General features: G+C 46.4%; 1 protein-coding gene across 3 annotated transcripts in view; it reads right to left on the minus strand.

Annotated features, from left to right (window-relative positions):
- Nucleotides 1–1,944: 1,944 nt before the first annotated feature.
- SCARA5 (scavenger receptor class A member 5) overlaps nt 1,945–16,647 on the minus strand; it is a 123,311-nt gene continuing 108,608 nt past the window's right edge. For 2 of the 3 annotated variants that reach the window (XM_037813382.1, XM_037813383.1), the window contains 2 exons: nt 9,796–9,993; nt 1,945–4,109 (listed from right to left, as the gene is read on the minus strand). In XM_037813382.1, the coding sequence (XP_037669310.1) occupies nt 3,973–4,109; nt 9,796–9,993 (335 nt within the window). In that variant the 3' untranslated portion in view covers nt 1,945–3,972. The remainder of the gene's footprint in view (nt 4,110–9,795; nt 9,994–16,647) is intronic. The other variant, XM_037813384.1, reaches the window with a different exon arrangement.

The raw sequence follows: 16,647 nt of genomic DNA on the forward strand, positions 1-16,647 counted from the left end.
TTTGCCTAGGCTTCCTGCCAGACTAAAGCACAGAAAAGGGGGCCATACAGAATCTGACAGTTTCATTGAGGTGAGGAGACAAAGATCAGAGATAGGGGCAGCCAAGTGGTTAGAAATTACAGGACACAACACCAGAGAGAAGGGAGCTACACAGAGAAGAGTTCCAGAAATGTCCCTTGAGTCTTCGGCTGAATACTAATCTGTGCATATGTGAATCCTTGTGACCAATAAGAACAACTTCTGAGGAAAGAACATTTACCAGAGTTTACACAGGGCTGGGAATTGTTTGAGTCCCCTCAAGCCAGAGTGGAAAAATTATCTAAGTGATTGAACATCTTTCTTGAAATCTCTAAACCTATTCTAATTTGGGGGCAAGAGGGCTGGTGAAAAGGAGTAAGTAAGAAGGCTTCAGTCAGTCAGAACCCCAACTGTCTTTTTGCCAGGCTTCTGTGACAATTACCTTATAATAGGATGGCTAAAACAATACGAATTTATTATCTCATGGTTTCAGAGGCTAGAAAGCCTGCTTTTTCTGGGGTCGGTAGTGTTCTGATGCTGGCTTGCCTCAATCCTTGGGGTTCCTTGGCTTTTTTTCTCTCCTTCCTTCCAGTCACATGGTGATATCCTCTTCTCTTCTGTTCCAGGCTCCCACTAACTTCCTGCTTACAATTCCTCACTGTAGCTTTCTTTTACACTGGCTTCTGGTTTCTTCCTCTTTATAAGGCCTCCGGTAATGGAGGTTAAGCCCCAATCTCATTCAGTTATTATTCATAACTAAAAATAATATCTTTATGGGTTCACACCCACAGGAATGCAGATTGAGATTGAGAATATGTCTAAATTGGGGTACATAATTCAATCTACAACAACTCAGCTCCAAAAGGCTAAATGTTAGGGAAAGGAGAGTAAAAGGAGGGAAGGCAGAGGGGTGTTCTATGAAGGGTTGAGGGAAGAGCTATTCTGAGAACAAAAAGACAAGTGATTTACACGTTTGACATTTTACAGAAATGTTAGAATACTTGATTACCATTAAACAATGTAGCTGAAGACCTAGGGGGTACCTAAGATTGAGAAAGTTTTAATTCCTTTACACGTATCCAGTCCATTACAGTGGTTCTGTTTAACTACAACACACATAGGCCCTAAAGCTGGGTCATCACAGGCATTTGAGATGAGGGTAATAGTGGCGCATTTCGTATGTTAGAGAGGGTAGAAAAAGAGGGTTCTTTCTTTTTTTCTGTGGGAAGCTATTTACAGGACAGGAACCATGGTGCTTTGGGAGGTGGTGGTGGTGATCACCAGGCCTTTTAGAGGAGAGAAACAGGGTGCTTTCTCTGTGGATTTCCAGAAAGTCAACTTTTTCTCTGTTGACTTCTTTTAACAAATTACCACAGCAAGCTTGGGGTCATTAGAGATTCCTGGGGGTGCCCACTGTGAGCATGTGGCCAGGATTAGGCAGTGGCTGGGCCACACCCACACACAACTGGAGTCCTGTTCCTGGGACTTCTGCCTCTCAATAGATGATGAGGCTCAGTGACTTGGCTGTCCTGGTACCTAACTCTGGATTATTTTCTTATGTGTGAATAAAAAATGCTAGCATTTATAATTGAACTCCAGAGGGAAGCACATCCCAAAATAAGAGCTCTAGGGATGTGAGGAAGTAGTGTGTTTTCTTTATTGGCTATAAAAGCAATTATCTTACAAGATGGACGTTGTTCTGTTGCTTGGGACTCATTTCCTTTGGTTACCAAATAAAGACTGAGACATCATGTTCCATCATGCTCTTGATCTAGACTATGTTTATTGTCCTCCAGAACTATTGAGACAGCTTTTCTTAAGTTCCCATTCCATCAATCCCCATTGAAAAAAGATGAGACCATCCCATTTTCACCAGTCCTCCCCACACTCACTGAGTTCTAATGAGAAAGAAAATGATGAAAAGCGTTTTAGTGACATGATTTTAGCTTTATTAAAAATTTCTTAAAAAGATTTGATTAATTTTAGGCCAGGCCTAATGTCCTCTAGTCCCTGAAATACACAGGTCCATGATCATTTCCATGTCCTCTTAAGCAGGTATGTAAACTAGTAGACTTTTTTTAAAGGTTCAAACAGTTGAATTTCTCTTTTTAATTTAACAAACAAGATTTGTTGTTTCCCAAATAAAAAGACCAAGTCAGAAAGTTATGTGGGTCTTCATTGGTGGGGTAATAGGCTTCTTTGCCAGAATCGACTCAGGAATTTATTTTGTTAAATGTGACATATTTGTATGTTTATTATTTTTTTAAAATGCAAACTTGACAGTGTGCTGAGCTATGTAGTAAAGAGTGCTATGTTTATATTTGCATACATATATTGGCTCTGGAAAAAGATGCATGAATTCATGCGTGTTATGTAAACATAGCAATTGGTCAGAAGAAGAGTTGCTGATCATTAGGACATTAAGGAATAACAAGCATATTGTAAGCAAAGAATGACCAGTAGCACACATTCATTGAGATGTCAGTCAGGAACTCTGCTGGTCCTACATCTGGAGGGTCCAAGGTCTCAAATGTCCCAGGCAAGCCTAAGCTTGCCCAGATATGAGGGATGATTGTGTACCCAAGGCCTGTGAGTTTGTGATTCCCTCAAATGAGGTGGGTCTGTGCTCACCTGCTATGCTGTAGCTCCCCTAGTCCTAGGACAATGTATAATGGCCCAGTCCTACGTCTTTGCATAAAAAGCAGAAGATGATCTCTCTGTCACTGGGAGGGGAGTGTGGATTCAGGACTTGCAGAGGTTGCATATCCCCTTCTTCCCCGCTGGAGGTTATAGGGAATCTTCACTTCCTTCTATCCCTATAGGATCCATCTTTCCTTCTATCCCTATAGGCTCCATCAGGATGCATCACCTCCTGACCACAGGATCACATCTAATGCAGCCTGGAAAGTGCAACATCATCCCCTCTGAGTTACCTGTGTGCCATGACAACACAGGCGTTAATCCTGATTACCCAATGACTGAGCATTGGCCTTGGTTTAGCACAGACAGCCCCTGTGTCACTCTCCAGATCAGCTTTCCTCCTATGTACCCAGAAGCCAATCATCTCTGGTCTTGTACTTCTTATACCATACCTTTGGGAGTATGTAGCTTTCTAGTCCACATGTCTCATACCCAAGCTTCTTGCTTAAGCCTAGCAAAGACAGACTAGGGTTCTGCTGGGCCCAATGGTCTCAGTCATTCTCAGTTTTCTGACTTGTAGGCCAGGTGAATGGGTCAGGTGAGTACTGCCTGAAAGTAAGGTCTTACCCAGGTTAACATGCATTGGACAAATGTTGCAAAATGGACAAATGAATTCAGCACCCATGGTACCATTTAGCACACCATGGTAGTTATTCTATAAATGTTAGTTTCATTCCCTTTCTCCAAATCCAGTTTGATTCCTCCAGGTGACTTGCATTTCCTTCTCCTTTCTACAGCTGGCCTCTACCACGTAGTTTTCTGAAAACTAGAAAAGTCAGAGGGAAAATGAATCATTCAGTATTGCCTCTTGCTGGGGAGGAAGCTATCGCAACTTTTGACTTAAATGAGGTTTGGGATTATACAAGAAGTAAATGATCCATAATGCCTCCCTCCCAAGTCTATTGTTACATTTGTCTCTGACATATTTGCAGCATCCATCTGTAACAAACAGACCCCAAAGAACATGGATTCTGAGTTCTGATAAGTGGTGTTTAGAACACTGGGCACATTGGAGATCCAGTTGACCAGGGCTGGAGAGATTGGTAGTAGGTCCCAGAGTCATGGTTTGGAGCCATTATCCAAAAGGAGAATGACAACAGCCCACCACAGTCGTGGAATAAGGAATATGGGGGCAGGAGGGGTGCTGGAACGGTCAGGCCAAGGTGTGGGCAGGTAGCCCCAAGCAATGCCCCATCCCAGGAATGCAGGAAGGAAGCTCTGCAGCAGTGCCCGGACCTGGGGCTGTGCCCGCTGTCAGTGTCTGCTGCATGTCACCCCTGCATCCTCGGCATGTCCGCAGTTTGTCACTCCCCATTTGGAAAAGCTGCAGCGAAAGATGGTGTCCTCTGTGCCCTTGCAGGCAACATCATCCATCCAAATCCTCCCTGTGCCTGTGGAGACAAGTCAACACAGTTACTTAGCAGCTATGCAGGAGAGCAGGGAGTGGGGAAAAGGCAGCATTACTGGTTCTGTGTTTGACCAGGCTGTACAGGACTCTGCTGGCCCTTCTCAAACCTGGTGGCTTCTGTCTGCTCTACCCAACCCAGACTTTACACCTGTTTTCTCAGCTCAATCTCTTGATGGTGATGATGGTAAAATTTACTGAATACATATCAGGCATTTTACACACATGATCGTCCTCAGTCCTCACCATGATGGTATGAGGTAGTTATTAATAAAACCACTTTATAGTAGGAAAACTGAGGCTCTGAAAGCAATTGGTCCAAGTAGCTTAGAGTTTTGCCACAAAAAGTATGATGTGCAGACTAGCAGCACTGATGTCACCCAGGAGCTTGCTAGGAATGCAGAACCTCAGGTCCCACCCAGACCTATCAAACCAGAATCTACATTCCAGCAAAGTGATTATGCATTAAAGTTTGAGAAGCACTGATATATAGAAAGAAGTAGGCCTTTGCAGTAGATAAGACCTAGAATCAAGTCTCTGCACCATCTAGGGTAACCATTTCAGTTTTAAAACTGGTAAGAGAGTCCCAGGATATAGGACTTTCAGTGCTAAGCTGGGTAAGTTCCAGGCAAAGAGCATGAGTTGGTCACTCTGGCACCATCCATCACTTATTAGTTCTATGACCTGGCACCAGAAAGCACTAGGTTAGGAGTCATAAACTGGTTTCTAACTTACTTACTGTGTCACCTTGAGCAAGTCAAATGAAGTAATAGTTCCTGTATTTGAAAGGGCTTCAAAAATTACTAAAGCCCTTTACACAAGGTAGTTCAGGTATTAGAAACTTACCCTGATCCCAATGCCTTCTCCTGCCTATAACAGCTCACTGAGAAGTCTGGCAACCTCCCTGTATCATTTCTCCGCGGCCATACAACCTTTCCTTTTCCCAGAATTTTGAGAACTATTAAAACCTTGAAATTCTATAATTCATTCTTGAACTGCACTGATGAAATTGCTTTACAATGAATGTCAAGGGAACACCTAAACCATTTCAATGACCACTAATATACTACATAACTAAACAGCTAAGACATATTTTTTGTCATACAGAGATTTTCGGCACATGTAATGGGATTGCTTTACAGTGAATTCAGGGACAGAGCTGGGGCAACGCCTCCTTCCGGCCAACTTCTTGGACGTTGTTTCTTCACCAGAGCCTCTTCCCTGGCTCTGTCCCTTGCCTGGAGACCCTGTGGCTCTTACACAATAAGCTCTTTCAGGCAGAGCAATAATTCGCAGATTAAACGTCTCCTGGAAAACACATCAGTTTACAAATTACCCAGGAAAAGGTTTCATGCAGGCCCAAGAGCTCTGTGGGATTGGTCACACCCAAAGCAAATAAAGAAGCTCTGAGGAGCCTGACAAATCAAGAACAGCCCAAGGTTACCCAGCTCAAATGCATATATAGTATACCTAAACTCCAAACGCTAGTTGGTGTTTAGCCAGAGAGTTCTGGCTAATGTTCAGCAAAGAAAGAACTAATAAAATGGGAATAGGGTCATTAAATTAGCCTCATGGAATGCCTCATTTGCTAGACAGTGTGGGTGATCACTGAAGGGCTAATTAGCCTGCCAACCATCCTCCGTCCTCAGACCAGGGCCTAGGGGCCAGAACTCCAATGATTCTAGGTACAATCACCTATAATCATCACTTTAGCCTTAGAACTGACACCTGATTATTCCAAGCATGGTTCCAGGACCAGGGGCTTAGAAATGCAGAGTCTTGGGCCCCACCCCAGACCTCAATCAGAGCCTACACTTCAACAAGATCTCCTAACCCAGGCAGTTCATAAGCACATCCTGAGAATCCCCTTTCTAGATGATATCTGTCCTTTCACATATGTGTTATCTCTTTTGAGCTACTTAACAGCCCTGTCAGGAAAGTAGGTAGGGTACCATTTCTCCCTGTTTTACAGATGAGAAAACAAACAAACAAAAAAAGAAGCAATGAAGTGATGTTTTATCTTGAGGAGGCAAAGTTGGGACTAGAGCACCAGGTTTTCTTGTTATTAGAGGATTAGGGGCTGTTTGAAGGTGACACTTGTTTGGATGTATAAATGGAGATTGAACCTTATCCTTATCACTCAACAAATATTTGAGAGCTTACTCTGTGCTCAGCACTATTCTGGGTGTTTGGAGTACATCAATGAATAAAAAAAGATAAAACATGACAAAAATTCTCCACTTCACGGAGCTAACATTTGAGTTTATATATGTTTATTTAGAATAGTATTAACAGTAGGAATGAGTAATACTGAATCCTACAGGCTTCCATAGAATGTCACACAGGTGTAGGAAGGACAGCTTACAGAGGATAAAACTGAGGCCCCACAGAGATTAAGTGACTTGTCCCTGGCCCCTTAACTATTATGTGGAAGAGACCATGACTCAAGCTTCTGATGCCCAGTCAGCCCAGTACTTGCTCCTTATATCAGCACAGTATATGGCATGTAGCACCTATCTCTAAGCCAGGGTTTGGCAAACTGTGGGCCAAATGCAGCCCAATGCCTATTTTGTAAATAAAGTTTTATTGGAGCACAGTCCCACCCTTTTGGTTATGGTGCTACAACTGCAGGGTTGAATAGTTGTGACAGAGACCCTCTGGACATATGGAGTGCAACTGAACACTCTACATGAGAGGAAAAGATTTGGGTGACACTGAAGCCATACGTGGGTATGGAGGCGACTTTTCAGAGATCACACAGAGGGCGAGAAAAGCAGAGACTGGAGCTCTGGAGATAGCCAAAGAAGGGACAGTCAGAGGAGGGGGAGAAGTGGGGGCTGAGGGCAAAGAAACCTGTAAGAAAGAGGGGCCTGCAGAAGGCAACCAGGAGGCAGTGCCTAGGGGGTCCTGGAGAGGGTGGTGGGAGTGATGGCCCTGAGGTCTTGGCTGGTAATAACAAAGCACATCCAGAAGGGAGCAGATGGAAGATGGAAGGGCCAAGGGGCTGTAGGGTGGGTGTACTAGGATGGGAGTCAGGGACCCCTGGGGTGGAGGGCTGTGGTTGGAGTGGGGATGGTGGTGTTTCTGCTCAACCTTATGCACAGCTCTGCCTGCTGCCAGCAGAGGTGGACATTCCCTTCCCCTACACCCATAGCTGCTGCTGCATTAGAGCCTTTACTATGCTGACCTGAAACTATAAACTTGTCTAACTGACCCTCTAAACTGAGCATGTTGAGGGCAGGACCAGGCTTGGTTAACTCCATGCCCCAGCACTCAGCCCATGGTAGGTGCCCGGAATCTTCTTGTGAAGAGAAGGGCAGGGAAGGCAGCCTGGGCTAGTGGAAAGAGCGCCCGAGGAGCCTCTGTTGTGCAAATCTCTCATGTAGCCCGGCCTCCATTTCTTTTGCATGCCCTGGACAGGTCCTGCCTACCTGCCAAGGTCTTGAATATCACCTGAGATAAGTTACTGGACCATGATGAGGACATAACAATGCAAATCTGACAGATACGTGGAAGTGAGTTAAGCTTCCCATCAACTGGTTTAAAGGAGTCAGCTGGAAATTTTAGAGCTTCCCCTCACGTTTGCTAGTATAAAAATCAAGGGGGAAAGAAAGACGCCACAGTCTCTGATGGGATTCCTGGTTGGGCTACCTTTTAACCAACTAGCAGTTTTAGGCTAATAGTTCCCATTTTTTTCCCCCACAAAGGTTTTGCTTCCATTTATTAGAAAGAAGGCCTTATTGGAGCCAAACATGGAAAAGTGAGAATGGTTCCTCGTCTTCTTCCTGTGAACAATGTCTATTTTCCTTGAAGAAACAGGCTGAAAGGAAGCCTGGAGCTTTAAGTGGGAGAAAAGTGCTCTCTCCCCGTGGTCTGCCCCTAACACAGCTGGGAGCCCCTTTGAACTCCCCGTGCGCTCTGGCTTTTTATGGAGAGGCAGGGTCAGGCTGGAGTCAATCTGCTGCTTTCTGCCAGCTGTCTCAACAGTAACTATTCACAGATAGTTACTTACTGTAGATGCCATTAAGATCTAAGGGACAAGATTCTGAGCAAGAGTTGTGGGCAGCACGTAGCGGGAGGTAAGGAGACAGGGCGGCTATGAGGAGTGGAGGGCTCCACAGTCAGTTCTGTATTTGACCTGGCTCTGTTTTTCCCACCTGGAAATGATGCATCAGGCCCCCATCTCACGCCACACCACCAGTCCATTGAGCCATTTAGCACAGTGGACAGGGGGCTGCTGCTGCGGTGCAGGCAGCCCAGGGCCTTGGGCAAGATGGCAGGTGTGCCGGCTCACGCTGCTCCAGAGCTTGTAAGGGGACCCAGGCAACTGGGTGAGAGAGCATTGGTCCAAACCCCTCCCCACAACCACTGGATACGGTGTCCTCTCGACAACAAGCAGCAGCAGCTAAATCCCAGAGGGACTGGGTGGAAGGCACATCACAGAGCCTGCCATCCCCCTTTAAGCTACAGATGAGAAAACTGAGACCCAGAATGGAGAAGCAACACACCCAAGATCACACAGCCAAGGGATGCATGCTATCAGACACGTGTGTAGGGGGGGAGTCAGTGTAATGGGACCATTGTCTTAGCTGTATCAACATGGGCTTCTCCATGTTCAAGTCTGACAGAAGAGGAAGCATGTGCGAGTGTGTATGTGAGTGGCTCTGTGGGTGTTCAAACAACATATTGGTGGATGTCTTCAAGTCAGTTTGGGTGGTGGTGGCAGTAAGCAGACTAGACTGAGAGAGAGACTCGAGGCAGTGAATGGGGACTAGAGCAGGCAAGGGGTGGATGGTGCAAGTGAGCCTCTACCCAGTAAGGGTCTGTGCTCCCCCTCAAAGTCCCTTCCCACACTCACAGTCGGTAGGAAGGGAGGTATGCTTGAGCATGTTGAAAGGAAATCAACCCAAATGGTGAAGGCTTTTGAAATGTTGACATGAGAGGACAAGATGAAAGAAGTGGGGATGTTCATCTGGAGAAGATAAAACTCACAGAGAGAGACAGCTCAGCATGGTGGTTCAGAACACAGATGACTGAGCTGCCTGCTTGGGTGTGGAATCCAAGCTCTATCATTTGCTAGCTGTGTGACCTTTGGCAAGTTATTCAACCTCTCTGTACCTCTGTTTCCTCATTAGGAAAATGGGGATACTATCTATGTCTTCTTCATAGTGTTGTAAGGATGAAATGAGTTAATATTTGCAATACATTTAAAGCAGAGTCTGGCAACAAGAAGTGCTATGTAAGTGTTAAGTAATAATAACAAGTAACAGATAAGAGGGTAAAGTACTAAGATCTGATGAGCTGTCAAGTGGGAGAGGGCCTAGACACATTCTCTGAGACATAGGAAGCAGAACCAGGGCCAGGACAGGAAACTGACCAGTAGGAAAGATTTTAAATTCAGGGAAAAGAATTTTCTAACAATCAGAACAATCAGAATAACCAGAAACGTGTGAGGACAGACTGGCTTGCCCTGAGGGATAATTAGCTCCCCATTGAAGGAGGGATTCAGGCAGAGCTGGGTGTCCTTTGGCAGGACTGCAGGATCCCTGTTGAGGGGATGCAAGCTTTGGATAGGCGCTCCAACCAGTTGGCCCTGAAGGTCTCTTTCAGTCCCCAGACCCTTGGACCCCTCACTACGGCAGAGCCGGTCCTTTTCCTTCTGAGGGCCTTACCTTGCCCGAACCGAGCGGTGCGGTACACCTCCTCCACGCCACGGAAGCCCAGCATGCGGCACACCACGTCCCCGTCCTTCTTATCCCAGCCGTCATCGCACACGGTGCCCCATCGCCGATCGTGGTACACCTCCACGCGGCCCTCGTGTGGGCCCGAGCCGTTCACCAGCCTGATGACCACACTCTCCACGCTACCTGCTGGGAGCAGCAACTGTTATTACCCAGCTCTGCAAACACTGGGGCCTGGCCCAGAGATCTCTCTGACTCCCCTCCTTCCCTGTCCCATCCGGGGCAGGAGGGGATACATGGTTTATCACCTTGCCCTCTGTGAGCCCTCTCTCCAGACCAGGCTACTGCCAGGAAGGAGAGCAGAGGGGGATGAGAAGAAACCAAAGTGGTGGTCAAGGCTTTGGGGGCAGTGTGATGTGGGTACTCAATGGCTGGAGAGGTCCCCAGGAAGCATCTCAGCCCTAATTCTGTCTCTGTGTCAACTTTCCCACTAGGCTGTGAGCATCAAAGTGCTTGAAATCAGACCTGGGTGTGAATGCTGACTGCCATTTACCATCTGCAAATGAGAGATAGTTTCATGAAACCTAACATGCCACTGATTGTGGGGCACATCACTATTTTATTTTCCACTAAGAAGAGAAAAACTCCAATGATTATAATGGCAAATTACTGTCAATTGTAGGATGTTCCTAACTTCAAACATTCAAATGTATCATAGAATCAATGAAATATGGCAATATATGTAAAGAAAGAGCTTACAACAGCATCAGGTACACAGTAGGCTCTTGTCTCCATCTGAATGGCCTTAAGGAAGTCTCTTAGCTTCTCTTAGGGCATATCCTTAACAGCAACGTGGGACAATGCCTACTTCACAGAGGTGTTGAGCAGATAAGTGAAATGGTGTATTCAAGGCTCCTAGCAGAGTGTCTGGCACATAGTGGGTACTCAGCAAATGCTAGTTCACTACCCCTTTAATGGCAGAAACCCAGTTGCATTCATTTCTAAACTCAGTTTTTAGGGGTGTCTGGTTATAGGAAGTAAAGGCTTGCTGAATGGATGAATGAATGAAGATTAATTTTTTGCATTAGAAAACATTGCATTACTTCTTCAGGGACTCAGAGACCACAGGAGCAGCTGAAAGAAGTCTTAAGATCATCCCAGAGTTAGGATTTCGCTGGGGAGTCAGTCTCAGGGTGATTCATATGGTTAGTGCTGGAGTTAGGAGTGCAGCTTGAGTCTCCTGATGTTGCCTTCCTCCCTTCCCTGCTATTTGCAGGGGGCTGCTTTCACCTCTAGAGAACCTGAATTTCCTCATTTGAAAAAATATCAGGGTTGTTGATGGTTCATAAATCTGACCACACATCAAAATCATTAGTAATGCTTGTTAAAATGCTGATTCTTGGGCCAACTCAGACCTAATAAATCAGAATCTTGGTGACTGGAGTCAGGGATCCATATTTTCAACAAGTGCCCCAAATGATTCAGTTGCAATTACTTTGTGGATTGGCATTTGGGATGACGGGATTTGATGGTCTGTAAGGTTCCTTCTAGCTCTAATGTTCAGTAATTCCAAAACCAGGGAAGATGTCATAATCATCTTTTTTTCTTTCTTCAACTAGAAACCACCTGGAACATGTGGATTGGGGGTGGGGAGGGCAGGTACCGGTGCTGTGACCCAGTGAGAAGTGGCTGTCATGATACAGGAAAATCCCTATGTGAATTGCTGGGGGGAAAATGGCAAACCCATTGCCCTGATCGCCCAGGACTGCTGAAACACCAGATGCTGGAAAAAACAAGGAAGGATTCTCCCCCACAGGTTTCAGAGGGAGCGTGGCCCTGCTAACACCTTGATTTCAGATTTTTGACCTCCAGAACTGTCAGCAATAAATTTCTGTTGTTCTGAGAAAAAAAAAAAAAAGACAAACCCTATAAAATACTGAACTCCCAGGGAGCTGGAGGAATCTCTCTTCTAATGACTGTGACTTGGCAAAAAACCTTTATAGGCCCCTGGAGGAAATGACAGAATTAATCTGTGCCAAAGGAAAAAGGAGAAGTGTCCACACCCCCAAACTCCCCAGCATGTTCCACAGAGAGAAACTAAGAAACCACATCATCCCCAAGGTGTCAAACTATTACAGTGTGCTTAGTTTGAAAGTCTCCTCTCGATACTTAATGCCATTTTGTATGCACAAACACAACCTTCTGCCAGGCTACTGAAAAAGGCTTAGGATGAGCAAGAGAGCCTAGAAATCCTGGAGAAGAGGAAAACGTGGCGAGTAGCAGGAATCCAGAGGCCAGGTCTGAGACAGAGGATGTCCTCTGGGAGCAGTAATGAAGAGCTAACCTGAAGCCAGCTAAATGAGTCCAGGCCCTAGGCTGGGGAGGGCCTGGCCCTTGGTTGGCTATGGCTGAGGTGTCTGCCCTGGTTTCCCCCAGATCTCCCCCCTGTGTCAGCACTGCGTCCCGGTGGCAGTGGGTCATGTCAGGCCAGGAGGCTAACAACAGAAGCCTCGTGGAGGGTCAGGAGGTAGAGAGAAAGATGGTGGGAGGTCACTGTGGGTCCCCTGCAGGCCTGGCAGACTAGTTTAGGATGTCAGGCCAAACTAACAGAATGAATGTTATCCACGTAGATGAACTATTTAGCACAGGCAAATTCATAAAGACACAAAGTAGAATAGAGGCTACCAGCGGCCAGGGGAGGGAAAAGAGGGCAGTTATTGCTTAATGGGTAGGGAGTCTCCATTTAGGATCATGAAAATGTTCTGGAAATAGTGGTGATAGTTACATATTCTATGAATGTTCTTAATGCCACTGAATTGTACACTTAAAAATGGTTAAAATGATAACTTTTAAGTTATGCACATTTTATCACAGTACAAAAGGAAAATATAAAGGACACGAAGAGACTGGGCGTGGTGTAGGTGCCAGGGATGATGTTTGGAGATTCTCTGCCTTGTACTGTCTACTCTGGCCAGCCTGACCTCACTCCATTCACTTATTCATTTATCCATCCATTAAACAATTATTTATTGAGTCTGCTATGTGCCTGGCCCTGTTCTAGGAGCTGGGGGTACATCCTGAACAAAACCCCTGCTCTCATAGAACTGACATTCTAATGGGAGAGGCAGAAAATAAATCCAATAAACATAAAAATATAACCTAAGGCCAAACAATGATACGTGCATGGAAAGGAATGAAAGCATGGGAAGGGGATGGAGAGTGACAGGATGGCAGACAAGGAAGGCCTTGAGTAGGCGACCAAGTGAGATGAGGGAGGTCATGTACTCCTGCACCTGGAGAAACCCTCCTTTGTAATCTGGGCTCAGCTTTTCTTGTCCTTTAAAACTCGGCTTAGATGCCCCTTCTCCCCAAAAGCCTCCACTGGTCCCCTAAACCTGGCCAGGGCCCCTTCTTTGGACACACTTATCACATTGTACAATAATTGCCTGTTTACCCTCTTGGATGCTGTGAACATTCACCTGGCCTAATGCAGTGCCTGGTGTGCTGAGATGCCCAGTAAATCTGTGAAAAATGAATGCATGCATGAATGAATCAGCTACACAGACTCAGGTGTGCAGGTCCTGTCTGGGGGACACAGCTCCCCAGAGCCGAGAGCCCCTGGTAGAGGCCGGAGTGGGAAGTCAGCCCTCAGGGCATTCCTCCACTCCCACCCCGTCTCTGCTGCATCACAGCCCCTTCTATTCACTCACCCACTGAGGGGTCCTTTGGTGGGATGTTCCTGGGTTCTGGACCCATAGCTCAGGCCACTGGTACAAGGACAATATATTCCAAGTCAGAAAACAGGGACATGTCTGTCTTATGATCATGGTGGATGCTGGAGAACGTCTGGAAAATGTCATTTGAATGTTGAAATACTGGAATTCCCAGGATCTTTCAATGTATATGGAAGTGACTAAAGACTGTTAGGAAACAGGACAACTTAAAAAATTGGAAACATACGGTAGTCATAATTATAGAACTCAGAGGGTCTATTTCAAGGATGTCTCTGTTCCATGCCCCCTACTCCCTTGCAGCAGGCCTCTCTGGTCATGGCACCCAGGATATCTTTCCCCAACTAGGACCACATTGATGTCAGGAACTGAAAAGAGGAAAAGAGCCCATGAGGGAGAAAAAGTCTAGACAGCATCCTACCAGGGGTCTGAGGAGGCACCACACCATCCAGACCCCAGTGTTGACCCCCCATGCACTGGAGCTTATTCCTCGTCACTTGTCCCCACATCTCCCAGATGGAAGGCTTCTCCCTATGGTGGAGGCTGTACACCATCACGAGTACCAACTGCCCATGGGGGTCAGCAGATGCTGCACCCCCCAAAAAGGTCAAAACAATTCTGAAGGCAGCATCACCTTCCCTGGACTCATCAAACCAGGCGCTACATTTCATTCTAGCTCAGCTTATGAATATGGCACTAAGATGTGGTTTTTGCATCCTTTTCCTCCCCTAACAAACTCTCAGTTCAGCTGAGACCTCCCTAGGCTGAAGTTTGATCTGCTTATGATATGGATTGTCCCAATTCAGGGGCTCTGAAAGTCCAAGGAGTTGTTCCATTAACAACTTCTCCTGCCTCCCTGCCTTCTTTGCTCCTGAAGAGTCATAGGGAAGGGAGGCAGGCAGGCAAACGCCTTTCCCAGGCCCGAATGATGATGCTGCCTCCTGTGACAAACTTGGGGAGTCACTAAACACATTCCAACAGTGACCTCCTCTCTAGCCTGAGAAGGACGTGATGACTTGTTAAGAGGTTTGGGTTTCTGTGGGTGGAGGGTTTAAACCATGCTTTTTCCTGGCAGTTTCTGCCCCAGGGCAGAGCTTTCCCACCAAGTAACCAACTACCACTTGGAAATGTTCTCACCCCACAGCTGTGTCAGCCCCCACATAATCAGTCATGGTGCCTGAGAGGCGGCTTCAGCCTGGTCTGTGACTACCCACCCTTGCCCAGGACACTTCTTGTTAGTCCACAGAGCTTCTTCCTCAGAGAGCCCACGCACAGTGGTCCCTGCAAGATATTCTGGGCTACTTTGAGTCAAGGAGATGCCAGTGCGTCTCTCTTTACACATTTCAGTAGAGGAAAATGAAAGGCAGGGGATAGCTGATTGCACAAAACTCCATCACTCTTGGGCCAGTGGCAAGAAGGAATGGTCCTGTTAGAGGGCAAAGGGTAAGAGTTCTCATGGTGAGCAATAGGACCTCAGGCTTTTGCAAGTGCATCCTTCTGCTCTTAATAACTGCCCCTGCTTTGACAGCCCCTTACCTCCTTCTTTGCAACCCACCTCAGAGAGCCCTGGGAAATCCCCCTCCTAAGCAAAATGAGAATCAGAAACCCTGAAGATAGCCTTGCCCCTAACTGGTCCCCATGTGGGTTTCTGATTTTGATTCATCCAGGAGCCTCCTGGATAAAGAGAACACCAAACTCTTCATGTCATCTGCCCACATTTGCAAGTAGAGAGGACAGCCCTGATCCCCAGACCCAATCCTATCTAGCTCTGTGTACACGTCACCTCTTGGCTGGGAGACCCAAGCCTCAGGCAAATGCTAAGTAGTTGTTTCTCACCAAATGGAGGAAACAGATTTTTCTGACTTAATAGCTTGTCCCAACCGTAGTCCACTAAGCCTTACGCAGAGCTTTTCCTTGTTCCCCTGCAGCAGGGACACCCAGACCTGCTTCTCCTTTTCCTGCTACTTCAGAGTTAGGGGGCCATGAATCCTGCCAACACCCGTTGGCAAAGGTTCACCCTTTTTATACACTGAACCAGAGGAGAGTCATCTCAAACCAAAGACCAGATCAGAAGGATCACTACTTAGTCTCACTGCATAACTCTAGAGGAAGAAAACTGATGAGTGGGAAGCCAGGGTAGGAGACTGGCCCGTTATGGCTGGACAGCCTTCTTGCTCTCTCCAGGTCAGATCTCAGCTGTTTCACTCAACAAGTTTTCTGGAGCATCAGTGGTTCTAACCTCTGCTTGGAGCTTTCTGCCTACCTCCAGCCCCAGAGACCAGGACTTGGCCCTCAGTCCCCTGACCTGCTGCACTGAGCCTGCCCACCACCCAGGCCACTCCTGCAACCAACCATATTGTTCTCATCCATTTTCCTGCAGCAGGGCCCCAGATTGCTCAAATGTTGACCTACCAATCAGGTTCCTCAGTACAGAGGGTGGGACTGAAGCATAGATTGGATCATGTCATGCAGAAGGACAAGGAGTAGTGTCTGGACTATGAAGTTTCGCATTTTTCTGAGGATCTTTCTGATGATAACTTCCTTTAGCTTTGTCATGGGCTACAACTGTCCCCATTACTTAGTGCATGGGGCTACTTTTAGGTAATAGTCACACAGTCTTTGGGTTTTCCAGTCATCACCAGTGATGGAGAAGCATGGAATTTGCCAGCTGGCAGAGACTTGGCGATCACAAAGTCCAAACTTTCCATGTGACACACAAGGGAACAGAGGCCCAGAGAAGTGGTGTGTCTTGCCCAAGATCATCCCAGTTAGTAGTAGAAGAGCTGGCACCTGAACTTGAAACTTAACCCCTTAACCCTTGGGTCAATTCTCCATCTATAATTTCCTTTCTTTCCCCGAGTCCTTCATTCTTAGTAAGATCCCCAAGCAGAATCCACTAATTCTGCATCACAACTTTGTTGCATGATACCTTTTGCTGGAGCCATTATGTTAAAAACAATCACTTTAACCTAGGAATGGTAATGCTTCTACCCCAAATTCATGGAAACAGCTTTTTGTTTTCCTAAGTCTTAGGGGTGTGTTGGGGGGACCATGGCGGCAGGGGATACTCTTGGGGAGCACAGCCTCTGCTGACTTTGTATTTGAAAATGAA

The sequence above is a fragment of the Choloepus didactylus genome, chromosome 20, assembly GCF_015220235.1.
Source record: "Choloepus didactylus isolate mChoDid1 chromosome 20, mChoDid1.pri, whole genome shotgun sequence".
In the NCBI taxonomy this organism is placed as follows: domain Eukaryota; kingdom Metazoa; phylum Chordata; class Mammalia; order Pilosa; family Megalonychidae; genus Choloepus; species Choloepus didactylus.